At 44.5% G+C, this 19,570-nt stretch overlaps 1 protein-coding gene across 1 annotated transcript in view; it reads left to right on the plus strand.

Annotated features, from left to right (window-relative positions):
• Window positions 1-19,570, plus strand: part of FAM193B (family with sequence similarity 193 member B) — a 1,359,441-nt gene that overhangs the window by 582,788 nt on the left and 757,083 nt on the right. The window contains exon 3 of the mRNA XM_044069313.1: window positions 379-553. Coding sequence (XP_043925248.1) covers window positions 379-553 — 175 coding nt within the window. The remainder of the gene's footprint in view (window positions 1-378; window positions 554-19,570) is intronic.

The following is a 19,570-nucleotide window of genomic DNA, read 5'->3' on the forward strand; positions in this document are numbered from 1 at the left end:
TTAAAAAAAAAAAAAAAAAACTTCTTTTGTGTTAAAGAACTGAAAGCTGGTTATTAAAAACCAGTGTGAGGTATATTTGTTTATTAAATGTACATATTCTATAGTGTAGTATTCTATGTGTGATAGTGTAGTATTCTATGTGTGATACTTTATTCCTGAAGTACCTTAAGACAGTGTTTGCAAAAAGTGACCTACTCTTTGATTTTACAAATCATTGTAAATTCTGCAATGTTGCAGTTTGTAGTTTATGATGTCTAATTGGTGAGCATAACCATTTAATAAAGTCTTGAATCATAAGTTGATGTCTGTCCGTCTGAAAAAGCTGAGGATATCTACTACAGAGGACAAAATCCAACCTGTATGTTTTTTCATTTCCAGGTGTCATTATCTCATACCTCATGCAAGGGGCAGTCCTGTGAAGGTGGTTCACATACATCTTCGTCGTCGTCATCTTCCTCATCTTCGTGCCATGGGGACTGGGACCCCAGCTCTTTCTTATCCGCTCATAAACTCTCTGGGCTTTGGAATTCCCAGCACCTGCCGGGACAGCAGGGTGAGTAAAACTTGACCAAATTTCCACATGATGAAGCCAAGTGTTTGCTGTTGGGAGGGAGGTGTCCATTAAAATAGTAACCAAGCAAGGACCACCAACTTTTCTAAGCCTCTTCGTGCAATAGAGATGGCCATGATTGACTTTGGTTAGTCAAGCTAAATTATAGCTCTAATGTCATTCTTAACATCAGCTCCCTTTTTATGGTCTGATACTGTGCCATCTTTGTGATCTTCAGTAGGGTTTCTGATTTACACATTAATGTAATGCTAAAATGTTTTTCTGAACTGTAGCATAGTTCATTTTATTAGTAGTCCTAGACTGGGTATAGATATCACAGTATTTACCCACAGTTGATGTGGTTTGATCACAAGGCCGAGGCCTGAATGATCACACAAAGCCAACCAATGGGTAAATCCTTTGATAACTACACTCAGGACAATGCCATCTTATAACGACACTTAAAGGTTTGTTTGCTTCTTGAACTGCATACTGAAATACTCCACACTCATACCTTTGTCTGCCCAGTAAAGCAGTGCAGTGCAAGAGAGGTGGGTGAGAAGGGAATGGATTCTCCCTGCGTAGTTCATTTTCATTTAAAATTTTAATAGAACAGGATTTGGCATTGTACTGTTTGAGCAAGTATGAAACTGTAATGTCTTACAGTATTGACTAACAAAAATCCTCAGATTTACCAAAAGTTCAAAACTTTTTGTGGCACAGGACAAAAAAAATTTAGGAAATATTGATTTTTGTAAAAGTCTGGGCAATTGAGAGGTTTGTTACCAGAAGAATGAGTGAGCATATTACCTGTCATCTTAAGTATCAACTGTTTAGACTTATGCATAATGTGCCTTGTATTTGTCATACTTCTGCCCTGTCCGATGAAAACTGTTTCAATCGTCAACTAAAATAGCATATCCCAATACAAAGCTTGCTGTTCAACAAGACTTCAACAGCCAGACTTCTTCCTGTTGGGATATGCTTAATTTGCAATGGATCCGCACTGTCAATTTTGAATACTAAAGTCCTTTTGTTGTATAACTGTCAATAATAGGTACTGTAATGTGTCATGGATGTTTTTGCTGAGAGAAATTAAATATATTAGAGTTGTAAAACACTTATCTTTTCTTTTTGATCAGGAAAAGATTGAGGGTGTCTTTTGTGAAGTTGTGTGCAACATGTTTAACTAGTCTCTTGAGTTCTCAAGTATTTATTTGCAGTAATTTTCACTTTTTGTTCTACCTCTAGATAGCTGTTAGTACAATTGAAGGTACTTTTCCTCCCTTTCTGTCTCATTTTTTTCTGCCTTCTAATCTAGAGGGTATTTTCTTTCCGTACCATTGCTGGTAGCCTAACAAAACAAACAAACAAAAAAAAACGTATTCCCTTTCTTTAGACATGTCTGAGAAGTAAATGGGTTTTAAAAAATGCACTTACTGTGGGCATAAGATCCCTAACTCTGATGGCCTCAGGGAGTGTGTGTACTGCCTAGAAGCTTCTCATTTATAGGTTCATAGGTAGGTACTAGGCTATCGGCCCTGGGGGCCTATACAAGCCCAGCCAAAAAGGTACCCTGGCTTTTGCCACCTAAAAAAATTATTTTCCTGTGCCACTGTCGAGCAGAGCCACAGAGGTGATCCCCGGGGTGAATTTCCTATCTCCCATCCAATCATCAAGATTTTTCTTGAAGAGTGCTAATGAGGAGCTTTGTTTGATATAGATAGGTAGCTTATTCCAGAGTATGGGAAGTCTCTGGGACAGGAATCTATCCCTCCTGCATGTTCTGTTTATTGTGGTGACAAGGTTTAGGTCCCTAGAGCGTGTAGCTTGGAGGGATTGGGATTTCTTTAAGTGGAGCATGTCCAACAGCTCTGGTTTTGACGTAGCTTTGTATGTTAGGCAGAGATCACCTCTAAGTAGGCGATATGCGACGGAGTAAAGCTGGAGTTTTTTGAGACTGTCTGCGTAGGGCATCTGTTTGAGGCCGGTAATCCTCTTTGTGAGGTATTTCTGTGGCCTTTCCAGTTGTAAATGTCTTGTGAGGTACATACCAAAAGGGGCGTTGTACTCTATAATGGGTCTAATGAGTGATGCGTAGAGGGGAACAATGACCTCTTTTTTCTGGATGCGAAACCTTTTGTGATGAGGTGTGCCACGTAGAAGGATTTCCTGACTACTGTGGTGATGTGATTATCAAAGGAGAGACTACTGTCCACCTTTGTCCCAAGGTCTCTTATCACACTTTCGGTGTTAAGTATACTACCGCCTATGTTGTAGTTCATGGGTACAGAGTTTTTACCAAAGGGGATGACAATGCACTTTTTGGCATTGAGCTTGAGGCCATGGCTTTGACACCAGGCATCTGTCTCAGTGAGGCCCTTTTGTAGGATGTCCACATTGTTAGGAGTTTCGATTATGGCTTCTAGTTTGCAGTCATCTGCGAACTTTGTTAGCCAAAGACCTTCTGTGTTAGCCTGTACTTCAGAGAAGTAGATAAACAGGAGAGGACCCAGAACCTGAACCCTGTGGTACTCCACATGTCACTGGTCTGAAGTCGGATTTGGAGTCTGCTACTTTCACAGTGTGGGTTCTGTCAGTGAGCCAGTTGACAACCCATCTTGTGACATAGGGATTTATACCTAGTTTAGTGAGTTTATCTGTAATTCCAGAGTGGGGGATGGTGTCGAAAGCCTTGGCAAGCTCTAGATAGGCTGTGTGAACCACCTTACCCTTGTCTACGGCTTTGATGACTGCTTAATGATTTAAACTCAGAATGTGATCTAAACACAGAACTGCTTAATTTGTGTAGCTTTTATTTCCAGGGCCTTTAGTGACCATCGGAACAAGTTGGTTTTAAAGGGATTGCTGCCACCTTCTTCACCAATCATCTGCTCCAGGGACTGAAACCCCTGCAAAGTCATTCAAAGCCTCTTTGGAGGAGAAAGAATCACAGAAGCCGTCTCCAACCCGTTCTCCAAAGTCTTCTCTGTCTTTGGAGCCTACTCCAAAGATTCAAATGAAATCAGATCTGACCTTCTCGAATCTGAAACGAAAACAGTGTGATCCCACCTCCTCAGATCTGACAGCTTCTCAAATTATGTCTGCAAGAACCTGGTACCCAGAGTTCTCTGTAGAGCCTGTTTCTCCTTTGCTCCATTCTCCCTTCCTTCAGGCGATTCTAACGAGAGACTCTTGGCCCCTATCCACCACCTTCTCCATTAGGTCCTCCCAAGAGCCTTTCAGAAGCCGACGTGGATGGGATGATGAGGAAGTTCCTTCAAGATCACATTCAGATGGAGTTATCCTGGATCCATCTCCCATCAGATCCATGAGCCTCCCTTCTACTTCCCGTGTTGTGATTTCTCCATCTCCAATCTGACTGATGGTTTCGGAGCCCTCTGATCTGAGAATCGGGATTGTCAATGTCCGATCTGAAAGCAGCTAGATCTTCAACCCTGACTGCTTCCCTGATGTTTTCTGTCCTGATTCCTTTGGACCAGGATGACTGTCAGAGCCAAAGCATCAGCGCTAGTCCAGGAGGCTGGATTCCACTTCGAGAGGTTGTTGGAGCCATCCCTGCCCCTTACAGCTTTGGCATTGGACAGCATGGGTCTAACTCACCCTTCAAAGCACAGATCTGGGCAGGGTTGAGGCATGGTAGCATCTGCAACTTTGGCTCTGGTGCAACCAGCTACAACGTCTCCTGATCCTTCTGCTTTTGAGGTAGTGGAGAGGGTTTCCTCTCATCCGAAAGATTTGACTACTCTATTTTCTTCGGATCTGAGCTCTGATCCTCATAGACCTATTTCGCAGGGACAGCTGTCCCCTTCAAGCATCCAGACAGTCCCCCCTCAAGGATTTTCCTCTGTCTTCAGATACCTCTCCAGATCTCCCAGTAAGGAGGCTTCCCGAAAGAGAACGTATAAGAGGAGACACAGACTTCCCTCATTAATCTGTCACCAAAGACACTGACTTTATTGAAGGGGAGGGATCCCCCAGATCTTCACTGGATGATGTCTCATTTTGAGACATCTTAGAAATTCTCTAGCAGAAGGATGGTTGGTCCTCTGAAACCCCTTCCCAAGAGGAGTCAATGTTTCTGGAACCTTTTGGGTCTGGCCCATCTACGTCTTGGGTGACTCCCCTGGCAGATGAGCTTGTGGAGCTAGTCTCTTGCCAGTCTTTGAGGGAACTGGATGTTGTACAACTCGTTCCTGCCGCCCTGATAAATTTCTTGCCCCACCTAAAGACAGGCCACACTGGAGTAAGGGAGTTTCTGTTGATGCTATTGTTGTGGTGGCAACCACAAAGAAGGAGCTGGCAGAGCAGAGCTCCTCTGTCAGTCCCCCTTAGAGAGTCCAGGGCATTGGACAGATTTAGGAAGTGTGCTTTTGCCTCTGCAACATTTTTGTTATGGTCTCTGAATTATTTGGCACATTTCACTAGATTGCAGTGGAATTTGACTGAGGAACTTTCCAAGTCCCTCTCAGACTCCATGCCCATGAAGGATTGTAAGATGTTTTCTTCACAACTGGCCACTGTCATCTATCTCTGATGCATCCCTGAGGCCAATTTCCCATGCTGTGGAGTGTATTCACTGGTGGTGGGTTTTAGGCTTAGCTGTTGGGGAAATGCCTGGATAGACTTATGAGACTTTATGGAGCCTTTCAAGTCTTTTTTCATCAGTACTCCCTTTCATGGAACATCTTTGTTTGGCCTGACTGTAAAGGGACACTTTCCCTGAGTGAACAGGATGGAAAGACCCTGTCTGCCATAGGTATATGCTTTTCTACTCCTCAATGATACTTTTCAAGGAATCAAAGAGGAGGCAAGAAAATGTGGTTACACATGTCCCAGGGTCCTTTCTAGGTTTCATGAGGGGTATCTCCCCCAGGGGCAGACGGGGGAGTTCAAATGGAAGAAGCTGTTCTTGTGGCAGGGGAGGCTTGCTGAACCAGGGTATCAGAGATTTTCTATTAGAATAAACCCTTTCAGTGTTCCTGAAAGGTTGCCAGACTGTCCACCTCTGGAGGTAGTTGGATGCTTGTCTCTGTACCCAGATGCCTGGGCATCAGTAACAAATTATTCTTGTGTGCTAAAAATCGTATCCAGAGGTTATTTTATCCCACTTTTCTAGATTCCTCCAACTAAAAGTAAAAAGCTTCCTGATGTCTCACCCAGCAGCTAAAGAAATTCAAAGGCTGCTAGATAAGAGAGTCAACCAGGAGGTTCCACCAGACTAGAAAGAATTCTGAACTTAGTCAGGATTCTTGTAGTGCCAAAAAATGACCCGAGACCAATTCTGGATATAAGGAAATTAAATCAATTTGTAAAAAAGTTAAAATTCCAAATGGTGACGGTTGAGTCCATTCTGACATTTTAGTGCAAGGATGATTGGATGTGCTCCATCGACCTTCAGGATGCATATTGTCACATCAGAGTGAACAGATGATCCCAGAGATTTCTGCACTTTTGGCTAAGGGTCCGTCACTATCAGTCCAGTGCCTTGCCATTTGGTCTGACCACAGCCCCCAGGTTGTTTACCATATCTGTAGCAGTGGTAGCAGCTCACTTAAAACTGCTGGGATTCTGAGTATTTCCATATCTAGACGACTGGCTTGTCACTGCCTCAGCCATGCATCTTCTAAAGAAATCCAGGGACTACTTGTTCCAGTTTTGTCAGTCTCTAGGCATCTCGGTCAACATCTGGAAGTCTCATCTACAACTTGTTCAGTGCCTGGAGTTCATAGGTGCTCAGTTGAAACACAGTATCAGATAGCCTGTCTTCCACCACATTGAATAAAGACCATCCAGTGCCAGGTGGAGCAAATTATCGCTCACCCTTCTTCCCCAGCCAGATTTATTCTTCAGGTGTTGTGGTCAGTGGCAGCTGTCATAACCTTAGTTCCTGTGACCCATTTCTGTATGTGCATTCTTTAATGGACCCTAGTGTTCAGTGGTCAATTCTTTGCCATCCTTTATCCTTTCCAGTTAAACTCACTGGAGTATGCAAAGCCCATCTACATTGATGGATTCAGTTGGACGAAGTTTCCCAAGGCTGGCGTCTTGTACTTCCTCCCTCAGCAGACACTGTAACCATGGATGCCTCCCAACTTGGGGGGCATTTCTTGGGATGGACAGTCCAAAGCACGTTGTCCCCAGAAGAGACCAATTCGCACTTCAGTGTCCTAGAGATGAGTGATCCTCCTAGCATTGCAGGCCTTCCACGATGCCCTTCCTGTCGGGCCATTTGCAATACAAACATGTCTAGTTTGGGTCCCCAAGTTTGCTGATGTACCAATCTTATCCCTTCTGGAAAATATTAAGATACAACCCAACACCCTAATAATGGGCGATTTCAACTACCCCACCATTAAATGGGAAAACTACTCATGTACCAACTCTTTTGCTCAACGTTTTCTGGAATTCATAAATTCCAATGACTTGGATCAACTTATCCATACCCCCACCAGGGGCAGCAATATCCTAGACCTGGTCATTACCAACATGGGCGACCGGTGTTCCACACCAGAGGTCAATTCCTCGTTGGTCAGATCCGACCACAAGCTAATCACCCTAGACATCCACATCCCGCCCCCACTCCCATTAGGGAAACCACTGTAAAAAAATTTCTCCAAAGCCAACTTCACGCTTCTTAAGACAGAAGTGGCAAACTTCACGACACCCATGCAGACGAACAATAGAGGTACGACTGCTGAATCCTACACAAATGCACTTCATAAACACTTACACGAGCGCATGGATCATGCTATCCCTAACAGAACCAAGATGCTATCCTCCAAAAAAAAAAAAAAAAAAAAAGGAAGACAATCCGGTGGTCCCCTGCCATAAACAAACTCTACAACAGAAGAAAGAAACTGTTGCAAAAAAAGAGTAAAATCCCATGATTGGAGGAACTCCCTGGTCAGCCTCAGTAAGGAGCTGAGCTCCCTCATAAAATCCTCCAAACCTAGTTACGAAAGCAAAATCACCACTGATTCTAAAGACAACCACAAAGCATTCTATAGCTATGTCAAGAATCTCAATGGCAACACTCAGATCTGCTCTGAGTCGCAGCACAATGGCAGTAAATATACAGAACCAACTGATATTGCCAACATCCTAGCAGGTAGGTTCAGTGCTAACTTTAACCCCATTTCACCCCCTAAAGGGCCCATCTCTATACCGGAAAAATGCAAAGTTCCTGTAATCACGGCTGCACAGGTAAAAAAAAAAAAAACTCTCCAAAGCCAAAAACACAGCATCCATGAGACCTGACAACATCCCAGGCTGTGTTCCACACGAACTACAGAATGAACTGGCACCCCCAACTGAGCACCATGTTCAATCATAGCCTCACCTCAGGCTTTGTGCCCACTGAATGGCGCACAGCGACTGTTATCCCACTCCACAAAGGGGCAGCCACCACTGACCTTGGGAACTACAGCCCCATTAGCCTAACGAACCTGGTCTGCAAGGCCACCACGGACCTTGGGAGCTACCGCCCCATTAGCTTAACAAGCCTGGTCTGCAAGGCCTTGGAACTTATAAACAAAGACATTGGTAATCTCCAAACTCTGGACCCCACCCAGTTTGGGTTTGTAAAAGGCAATTCATGTCTCCTAAACCTGATAGACTTCTTTGAAGCAGTCAAAAAGTCGTAGACGAGGGTAAGGTGGTTCACACAGCCTGTCTAGATCTCTCCAAGGCTTTTGACACCATCCCCCACTCTGGAATTATAGATAAAGTCACTAAACCAGTTATAAATCCCTATGTCACAAGATGGGTTGCCAACTGACTCTCTGACAGAACCCACACTGTGAAAGTAGCAGACTCCAAATCCGACTTCAGAACAGTGACAAGTGGAGTACCACAGGGTTCAGTCCAGGGTCCTCTCCTGTTTATCTACTTTTCTGAAGTACAGGCTAACACAGAAGGTCTTTGGCTAATGAAGTTCGCAGATGACTGCAAACTAGGAGCCATAATCGAAACTCTTAACGATGTAGACATTCTACAAAAGGGCCTCACTGAGACAGATGCCTGGTGTCAAAGCCATGGCCTCACGCTCAATGCCAAAAAGTGCATTGTCATCCCCTTTGATAAAAACTCTGTACCCATGAGCTACCACATGGGTGGTAGTCTAATTAACACCGAAAGTGTGATGAGACCTTGGGTCACAGCTGGACAGTAGTCTCTCCTTTGATAATCACATTGCCACAGTAACCAGGAAATCTTTCTATGTGGCATACCTTTATCACAAAAGGTTTCTCATCCAGGAAAAAAGGAGTCATTGTTCCCCTCTACTCGTCACTCATTAGACCCATTATAGAGTACAATGCCCCCTTTGGTATGTACCTCACAAGACATCTACAACAACTGGAAAGGCCGCAGAAATACCTCACAAAGAGGACTACAGGCCTCAAACAGATGCCCTACACAGATGGTCTCAAAAAACTCCAGCTTTACTCCGTCGCATATCACCTACTCAGAGGCGATCTCTGCCTACCATACAAAGCTATGTCAAATCTAGAGCTGTTGGACATGCTGCACTTGAAAAAATCCCAATCCCTCCAAGCTACACTCCCTAGGGACCCAAGTCTTGTCACCACAATAAAAAGAACATGCTGGAGGGATAGATTCCTGTCCCAGAGACTTCCCATACTCTGGAACAAACCACCTATCTATATCAAACAAAGCTCCTCATTAGAACTCTTAAAGAAAAATCTTGATGATTGAATGGGAAATAGGAAATTCCCCCCGGGAATCACCCCTGTGGCTCTACAGGGGCACAGGAAAATAATTTTCTTGGGTGGCGAAAGCCAGGGTACCTTTTTGACTAGGCTTGTATAGGCCCTAGGGCTAATAGCCTAGTTCCTACCTATGAACCTATAAACTTATGTTGAGAGGCAGTGAGCAATCTCCTCCAGCCATTTTCTTATGGCAGTGCACATGTCAGGGAAATCCAGCATGCTAGCGGATAAACTCAGCAGTTCCATTCTGATGCCTCACGAGTGGTTCCTCAGTCAGTGGCAGAGAGCATTTTCCTTCATTGGCACCAACCTTGCTGTGACCTCTTTGCATCTCACAACAACAAAAAGTGCAGTAGGTTATTTGCCCTAATCCCCCTTCTTGGTAGTCACCAAGGGATGCTCTAGCCTATGTTTGGCCTTCCAGTCTGCTTTATGCTTGTCCACCAGTACCTCTAATTCCCAGATTTTTACAGAAGGAACTTTTCTCAGAGCACATTTATCCTCATTGCCCCATTTTTTCAGTCAAGTGTGGTTCCCCTTCCTTTGGTCTCACTTTCGTTATCCACCATGGATACTGAACATCAGTCCAGACCTGCTCTCTCATCCCACAGGGATGGATCATCCAGACATTCTAGGCCAGTTGACCACAGTGGTTCTCCAATTCCAGTGATAGACGGACTGGGCTTTTCTCCTCTGTCCGACAGATATTTCTGTCTTTTGCACAAGGCCTCTACAAGGACGATCTACAAAAGTAAATGGAAGAGATTCTCTTTTTGGGCTCTGCAGAGAATTGGACTCCTTCACTGCTCCTACGTCTGCTGTCTTTAGAGTTTTCAGCATCTGTTTTTCAAGAAGGAGATAGTTTCTCTACTATCCAACTATAATTGGCAGCTGTATCTAATTTTCACTCAGGCAAAAATACTACTTTAACATGTTCTTCGTGTTTCACTGTTGCAGTCATCACACTTGGGTTATCTGCCTGCAGGTAGCCCTCAGTCGGCCCGAACACCAGAGACTTATTATTTCTGCGTCGGATGCTGTCGCTCCAGGACTGACGTCAGTTCATCAGGGGTATAAAACCAGACAGCCGACGCCATTACATCAGTCTTTCTTGGCGAGGAGCCAGAAGCAGTTCACACGAGTGCCGGTCCGTCGCTACCTGAGTTTTCGTTTCCGAATGTAATCATCCTGAAGTCTTCTAAAGCCAAGTACCCAGTTGGGGATCCTTTTTTCTTGCTCTAACCGATGTCAGAAAAAGTTAACAACTGTCTTGCCTGTGGAAAGCAAATAGCACACCGAGATTTCCATTCTTACTGCATCATCTGTTTAGGCGCAGACCCCGACGTACCTTGCTGTCACTCTTACTGCATCATCTGTTTAGGCGCAGACCCCGACGTACCTTGCTGTCAGTTGTGCCTTGTTCAACGCCCGAATTTGTTGTCGGGCCCTTATTGTCGCTAAATACTTTTGTTATCGATCTCCGTATTCTGAAATGGCTTCGGTAAGCCATCCGACTACCAATATTCCGAAAAAACGTAAGAATAAAGACAAGAGACAGACCGCACATGTCCAAAGCTGCTGAAGACTCTTCCGTTAAGCTAGTTTTCAGTTCGCCAGTACTCAATGAGGCACTTTTGCAGCCCCTGATGTCCGCTTCAGTGGATTTGCTGGCCTCTACTGAGACCCATTCGGAGTCCAGTATGCCATGAGACTCTTCTTCGACTATGGAACCTGCGGATGTCTCTGCCTTGGATGGGTCCGGAGCCACTAAGCAGGCACCGGCTTCTGAGGAAGTTTTTCGCACTACCGATGTTCGACACAAACCGACTTCTTTCGCGTCTTCAGTTCTGTCTAAAACTACAGAGTTCTAAGGCCAAGAGTATGCACTGCACCTAGAAAACAGATGACCAAAGCGCATGCACCTGCTCCCTTGCCACAACGTCAAATGCTTAAAATGGCAGAAGACCTTATTATGCAGACTAGGGGAAGTCGGGCTTCCCCTGCTAACAGAAAGAGACCAATTCCCAGCAGCTTCAACAGACCAGGAGTCCGACTCTGAGTTATCTGATTATGAAGACATGCCCTTTTCTGCTTATGAGGATTTAGATGCAGAGGAATCCATTCCCTCTGCCTTTCCTCCAGAAGACTTTTCTTTTGGTGAAACTTTACATACTTTGAGAGCATTTCCATTCGGAATGCGAAGACTATCCTCAGTCCAAAAAGAGACTCAGAAAATTTCTAGATTTGCAACAACATAGGCCTTTAGCAATACCCCAGTTTTGGAAGTTGTGGATGATGTCTTTATGGAATCCAGTCTTACTCCTGATACTTTACCCCCCCTGCTCCTAGGAAACCAGACAGGTACTACAGAGTACCTGACTCTCACAAAGTCCTTTTCAAAAATCCTACTGCTAACCCTGAGATAATTTCCCAGGGGCCTAAAGGTATCAAAGCAACTACAGCTAAGAACCCCACCCCTTCGGACAGGGATTCCAGAGCTTTGGACAGATAGGGTAAGAAAGTATGTACTTCTACAACTCTCGCCTTTAGGGCTTTGAATTGTCAGTTTCACATGCTGAAGTACCAGCAACATATTATGGAACTTAAGCAAAAAATAGCAAAAAATAGCAACCTTTATAGACTGTGCAGAAAATAAAGAATTGCAAGAGCTTATGCATTCTGCAAGCCAAGTCAGCAAGCATGCATTGCAGTGTTGTTTTGATGTCCTAGAAGCATCTTGCAGGGCAGCAGTCACTGGTTCTGTACTGAGAAGGCATGCTTGGCTTAAGGAGCAGACCTTGCCAGAATGTGTCAAATCAAAGTTATTAGACGCTCCTTTGAACAAGGGCAATCTGTTTGGCACCAAAGCAGAAGAGGTTCTTATAAAAGATGGAAGAAAAAGCTAAATCTATGCAGACAGTCAAAGAATTCTTACAAGTGCAGCCTCTTAGATTCAGTAGGCATTTCCCCTCGAAATATTGGCCCTTTCCATCTCCCTCAAGGCCATCTCAAACTAGACCCAGGCAAAACAGGCCCCCCAGACTACAGTCTCAGGATATGCAGAGATCTAAGCAATGGAATGCCTCCTCCTCCAAAGCAGGGAGTGGCTTGTCTACTACACTCCCCACACCTGCCCAACTGCTTGTGCCCCTAGGAGGAAAACTTGCCCTTCATGCAAAAAAACGGATGTCCATCACCGTAGATCGATGGGTCCTCAACATTGTATCCCAGGGATACAGATTTTATTTCCACTCTCTGCCAACCCCAAAAGGGTTCCCAGACCTTCCTCCAAACCAGTGGGCAGAGGCACAAAACCAAGTTCTATCCCTGCTCTCTATCAGGGCAAGTCAGCCGGTTCCTGCGGAACAGATGGGTCAAGGATTGTATTCCAGACTTTTCCTGGTACCCAGAAAAGAGGGCTCCTGGCGCCCAATCCTAGATCTTTCTATTCTCAACACCTTCCTGGTGATACTAAAATTCAAAATGCTCACCCTGCCGCAGCTTCTACCCATGCTAGCCAAAGATGTCTGGTTAGTCACCCCTAGACGTAAAAGAAGCCTATCTGCACATCCCCTATAAGGGAGTCCTGCAGGAAATATCTACATTTCAGGGACGGATCTATGCATTATCAGTTCTCTGCACTTCCCTTTGGCTTATCCACCGCTCCCAGAGTATTCACAAAATGTCTGGCTCCAGCCATTGCTTACTGCAGGCAGAGAAATATCTAAATTTACCCGTACTTGGATGACTGCCTGACTCAGGCAGACAGCCAGGAATTGCTGTTGCAGCATCTGACATTTGTAAAAAACCTTCTCACATCCCTGGGGTACACCATCAGCGAAATTATATCAAAACTAGTCCCCAGTCAAAAGAGTGTATTCCAGGGAGCAAGCTTGGACACAGCATCCCAGATAGGCTTGCTTTTCTGAAGTGAGGAATGCTATCTGATGGACTATTTTACTCAAATGGCCACCAGAACTCCGCTATCAGCAAGGAAAATCCTGCAAGCCCAAGGGTTCATGGCCTCATGCATCCTACTAATTCCATATGCCAGATTGCATATGAGGAAACTTCAATGGTACTTAGTCTTTGGTGCCAACATTCTCAGGACCCGGAAACTGTCATTGTTATCATACCCTGTCTAAGGACAGAGTTTCTTTGGTGGGCAGCAGCATACAACCACAACAAGGGACTGCCCTTTACTCAACCCCATGCCGCCCAGACCCTAATTACAGATGCATCAGACTATGCCTGTGGGGCACACATGGACGGCAGATGCATTCAGGGCCACTGGAGCCAAAGTCAAATTCGTCTGCACATCAACCAAAAAGAGATGCTAGCTGTGCAGCATGGTCTGACAGCTTTCAGATCCCTACTCTCACCAGGACACCTGCTAATAAAGACAGACACCACAGTTATGTGGTACATCAACAAGCAGAGGGGAACCCACTCTTACCCACTATGCAGGGTAGCCATGGCCCTGTGGAACACGGCCTTGGACATGCAAGTCCATCTGCAAGCTCAGTTCCTGCCAGGCAAACAAAACTCACTGGCAGACGACTTAAGCAGAAATCTCTTAGACTCACACAAGTGGCAATTAGAGGCCAGCACCTTCAACCTTCTGATTCAGAAATGGGGGACCCCAGAGGTGGATCTCATTGCCTCCCCCTGCAACCATCAGCTCAGCAAATTCTTCACCAGGGATCCTCACAGCAGGGCCTGGAAAGTTGATGCCCTATCTTTTCAGTGGGTAAATCTCTCAATCTATGCCTTTCCCCCTCTGCCCCTTCTCTCAAGAATATTACTCAAGATAAGACAGGACAAACTAAGGACAATTCTGATTGCCCGGACTGGCCGCGCCAGCACTGGTACCCACTCCTGCGCAGCCTGTCACCGCTGCCACCCTGGCACCTACACCAGAACCCAACCCTGTACTCTCAGCAGGAGGGGCAGATTTTGCATCCGCAATTGCAAATCCTAAATCTTGCAGCCTGGCTTATTCCTTGAATTCTCCCCCAGCAACCCTGAGCAAGCAGGTGCTGGACATCATTCTTGAAGCCAGAAGACCCAATACTAGAAAATCCTATGCTGATAAGTGGAAAAGGTACTGCTCCTGGATTCAATCTACAGGAGAGGACACAACTCTGCCCTCCCTGCCTCTAATCCTGGATTACTTAGCAGGTCTACTCCACAAAGGCCTGTCCTTCTCCTCTATTAAGGTACATGCCTCAGCCATTTCGGCTCATTACAACACTGAGTCACCTCTACTTCTTGCACCCTCTTATCAAATAGTTCCTGAGAGGGGCGAACAACTTAAGGCTGCCAAGGAGCGCACCCACCCCTGCTTGGAACCTTAACTTTGTACTGGAAAAGCTCACGCTTCCCTCCTTTGAACCTCCAGCGTCAGCAGAGAATTCTTCTCTTGGAAAGCAGCCTTGCTTCTGGCCATCACTTCAGCTGGAAGAGTGTCTGAGCTGCGAGCACTTATGGCTGTGGAACCCTTCATTATTTTTCATGCTGACAGGGCTTCCCTCAGGACTAACCCTTCCTTTATGCCTAAAGTGGTGTCCAGTGTGGCGCTCAACCAATCCATCCATTTGCCAGTCTTCTTCCTTAATCCTCAAAATAAAGGGGAAAGGATCCTGCACTCTTTGGACATGCACAGACTGCTCGGCTTCTACCTGGATAGGAATAAGCCCTTCAGAAAATCTGACCAGTTACTAGTCAGATTTGCAGCAGGGGCAGAGGGCAAGGCCATTTCAAAACAGACCATTTCCAAATGGATAGCACATTGCATCCTTTTCTGCTACAAGCACCATGGGAAACCCAACCCCTCCGGGATCAGAACACATTCCACTAGGGCAACATCTGCCTCTACAGCATTTTTCAGAGAAGTTCCTACCAGGGACATCCTGGAAGCTGCTACCTGGAGTTCTGTACACACCTCACCAAGCATTACCACCTGCCTATTTTTTTCCAAATCTAGGGCAAGTTTTGCAGCAGCAGTCCCGCAAGGCATACTAGCCAGCCCTAACTCTTCTTGACTGCCTCCACCCTTCTTCAACTTTGGGAATCTACCCAAGTGTGATGACTGCAACAGTGAAATACGAAGAATATTGTACAGTTGTGTACACTTACCATAAATGTAGATGTTAAAGTGTAGTCACTGTTGCAGTTGTGGTTTCCCTCCCTCCAACCCCCTGGTTTTCCTCTCTCTCCTCTCTATGGTTATTACTTACCCCTCAGGGGTGTTGGTATTGGTATTTACATTTTACTGGTGGTGTTTTCTCCACCATAACTTAGCTCCCTATTTGGGGGGCTCCTGGCATTTGGGGCAAGAAAAACTGATGTAATGGCGTTGGCTGCCTGGTTTTATACCCCTGACGTCAGTCCTGGAGCGACAGCATCTGACGCAGAAATACTAAGTCTCTGGTATTCAGGCCGACTGAGGGGCTACCTGCAGGCAGAGATAACCCAAGTGTGATGGCTGCAGCACTGAATACACTCGAACATCTACATTTATGGTAAGTGCACACAACTACTTTCTTGAAAATTGTGCAAGGCTTTTCTCAAAGGTGTGTTTTTGCTTAGGCTCCCCGTGAAGGACCCCACTGGCTGGCATTTGACATTCATGCTGCAAGGGCTAACTCGGAACTCCTTTGAACTGTCAGCTAAATCTAATTTAACATTTTTATCATGGAAAATTGGCTTTCTGGTGGCCATCACATCTGCATGACAAGCTTCTGAACTCCAAGCTCTCTCCCCCAAATCCCCTTATCTTATTTTTCACAAAGACAGGGTTGCTTTGTGGACCATTCCATCTTTTTTGCCTAAGCCTCTGAAACAAATATTAATCAAGCCGTTAATTTAACTGTTTTCTTTCCCAACTTTGCTAACAAAAGAGAACACCTGTTCCATCTTTTGGATGTACATAGGCAACTGCATTTTTGTTCATAGGTGTGTACTAGGCTTATGGCCCTGGAGCCTTTACAAGCCCAGCCCATAGGATTACCCTGGCATTGTGCCCCCCCGACCTTAGCTCCCAGTGGCTCTGTCAAGTAGAGCCACTGGAGTGATCCCCGGGGTGAATTTTCTATTTCCCATCCACTCATCAAGATTTCTCTTGAAGACGGCCAGTGAGGCGCTCCGCTTGACATGTATGGGAAGTCTATTCCATAGCATGGGCAGTCTCTGGGTTATGAACCTGTCCCTCCAGCTTGTTCTGTTGATTGTGGTAATGAGGTTGAGGTCTCTGGAGCGTTTAGTACAGAGGGATTGGTATTTCTTTAGATGTAGTATTTCTAACAGAGCTGGGTCAGACATGGCTTTGTAAGTCCAGCAGAGATCGCCTCTAAGTAGGCGATATGAGACAGAGAATAGTTGGAGTTTTTTGAGCCTGTCCATTGTCATAAACAAAAGATTCCAGGAAGTCAGCGCAATTGTCTCCTCCTCCCCTAACAAAATGGTCTCTGCAGTTTTTAAAATGACCCTAGCCAAATGACTTGCTGATTGCATTTCCTTTTTTCCAGTTAACAAGGCCTTTCCCTTCCTAGGCCTCTTAGAGCAAACTCCAACAGATCCATGGCTGCTACTTCTGCTTTTTGATCTATGACGTCTATTGATGACATTTCTGCAGCAGCTACCTGGTCTAATGCTCATATGTTTGTTGATCATTACAGATTGTGCTTGACTTCCAGGTGCAGGGCTGCCTTTGGTTCTGCAGTACTCTGTAGTATCCTTCCATGAGGACCACCCAAATTCCACTCTGTCCCAATAGCTGAGGAATGAATGAAAAGGACATCAAGTATTTAAAAAGTTATGTATTCACCATAACTATGCATCTGTGTTTTCCATTTTCATTATTCCTCAACTTCCCACCCTTCATCTCCCTTCTTATTTCCTGGAGTGACCTTATGGTTATTGTGGAACTTCTGTTCTACGTTTGAGCCCCAGTTCTGTTACTACTACTCCTTCTTTGTCGTAAACTGTTCCTATGGCTTATAAGGTAGACAACTTGATCTGAGGGTTTAGCAGGTTTGCCTGTGCATTATGGGTAGAAGGAGAAGCTCGAGAGTTGCATATGAGAGTCTAGTAAATGTGGTAGAGTCGAATCCAGTACACAATAGTTGAGGAAGAATGTCAGTGGATATCACAGATATGCATAGTTATGGAGAACACATAACTTTAATTTTTTTCTGCTCTGGCAGAATGTTAAATTCAGCATGTCTGTCTGCCTGGACTTTAGTGTGCTTTCATGTTAATAGTTCTGTAGATTAACATCAGTCTGGGAGGTGCCTTGTAAAAGAGCTTTCTGAATATTATTGATAAGGTTTATGGTTTCTTTCCACCTTAATGTCTTTACTTAAACGTATCCAAGGCATTTCGCACATTTTTGCAGTGTTACTAACAGTTCTGTTTAAGCTCATCTGTGTTCTACATCTGTGAATGCTGTTGAGATGTATGGCAAGCTGGTTTGTCTCATTCTGTGCTCCATACCTCCTATACCATCATGACTGGGTTGTACTTGTAGTACAACTGGATTATTAATGTCATACAGTTTTATCGTTGAAGCATCTGGAGCCAGAGTAGTGTTTTAAAATGTTTACCTTGCTCATTGCACTGTTTTCCTTTTTTTTTTTTTTTTTTTTGCTGATGAAGATTCATACCCCGACGTTAGAATATGATACGTATTTTACAGTTGTCAATCCCAATTTTACATTTGCTCTTATTTAACTGGGAGTTGCACCGTGCGAGTCTGTTAAGCAGCTATATCAGTCTGTCGCCGTTTACCACACCTTCCAAGCCCATAGTTACTTGAGTATCATTTTTTGTTGCACCCTTTATGATGACAGAATACCAAACAAAATTCTAATGAGCCTGCAACTTCCTAGTGGTGTAATAAATGTACAGTTTGGAGTTTAACTGAGCTAGTTTTTTATAATGAAAATACTGGTTTGCATCTAACTGTGAGATGGAAAAAAAATAGCATTTGGCATTCTTGGGAGTACTACTTCATGGACTTGTTTTAGAATCAGCCAAGGAAGATGGTTTGGTATTATGCAGCTGTACTTGAGTCTGAATATGCATTTCATCCACTCCAACAAACGGTTTGTTTTACTGTGTCAAAATTCATATATGGTAATGCTGTTTTTGTCTTTATTACTCTATTTAGATCTTGTAGATCAACACAAGTGCATATGCTTTTCTTCCTTTCCATTTAGGGACCTTAATAATCCCCAATGTTATTGGCTGTAGTTAACAGAAATCCTGGTTTGCATCTAGTACTCAGAAAACTTATTTACCGTTCTTAAGATTATTACCACTCTGTTTAGATCCTGCAGATCAATAAAAACTCAAATCATCTGTTGTCACAATCATGTCTGCACTGTCAGTTTTGTTGGTAGTAATTATTAATACCACCTATGCTTTCCATTCTACCGCCTTTTATGCTTCAGTTATGATTACTTATAGATACTTTGAGAGCATGTATAACTGGCACATCAGATTTTAGCTGTATGTGGTCAGGATATCACCCTGTGTAGTAATATTTAGATTTCATATTTCGTCCACTGATTGTTGGCATTTATTTTCAACAGTCTGCACTGTACCATGTTTTCACCGTCACAGATGCATTTTTGGACTTCACATTAACAAGTATTTGCACGTCATTAGTAGCAACAAAACAGCTCATCTTTATCTTTTTGTCGAGCAGCATGCACATTTTGGAACATTCTTGTGTTCATTTTACACACCTTTGCAAAATGCCATTTTCTAGGAAAGATGCTGCAAAACTGATTATAAGCAGAACAGTTTTTTTTTCTATTATAGGTTCATAGGTTCATAGGTTCATACTAGGCTATCTGCCCGAGGGCATTTACAAGCCTAGCCCATAGTTTTGTGGCTTACGCCACCCCTTTAGTATGGGGAACTATACCCATTATTTTGCTGTGCCTCTGTTGAGCAGTGACACTGAGGTAATCCCTGGGGTATATCTGCGATCTCCCATCCATTGGTCAAGATTTCTCTTGAACAAGGCCAGCGAGGTGCTCTGCCTCACATATACCGGGATTTTATTCCACAGCATAGGGAGTCTTTGGGTGATGAATCTATCCCTCCAGCACGTCCTATTAATAGCCGTGTCGAGGTTTAAGTCTCCGCCCTTGTGGCTCTGACGGATCTAGATTTTTGAGGTGAAGCATATTCATCAAATCTGGGTTTGACATGGCCTTGTATGTTAGGCAAAGGTCACCTCTGAGCAAGCGTGGCG

This window comes from Protopterus annectens, chromosome 4.part0 (assembly GCF_019279795.1).
Source record: "Protopterus annectens isolate FY-2018-M chromosome 4.part0, PAN1.0, whole genome shotgun sequence".
Taxonomy (NCBI): domain Eukaryota; kingdom Metazoa; phylum Chordata; order Ceratodontiformes; family Protopteridae; genus Protopterus; species Protopterus annectens.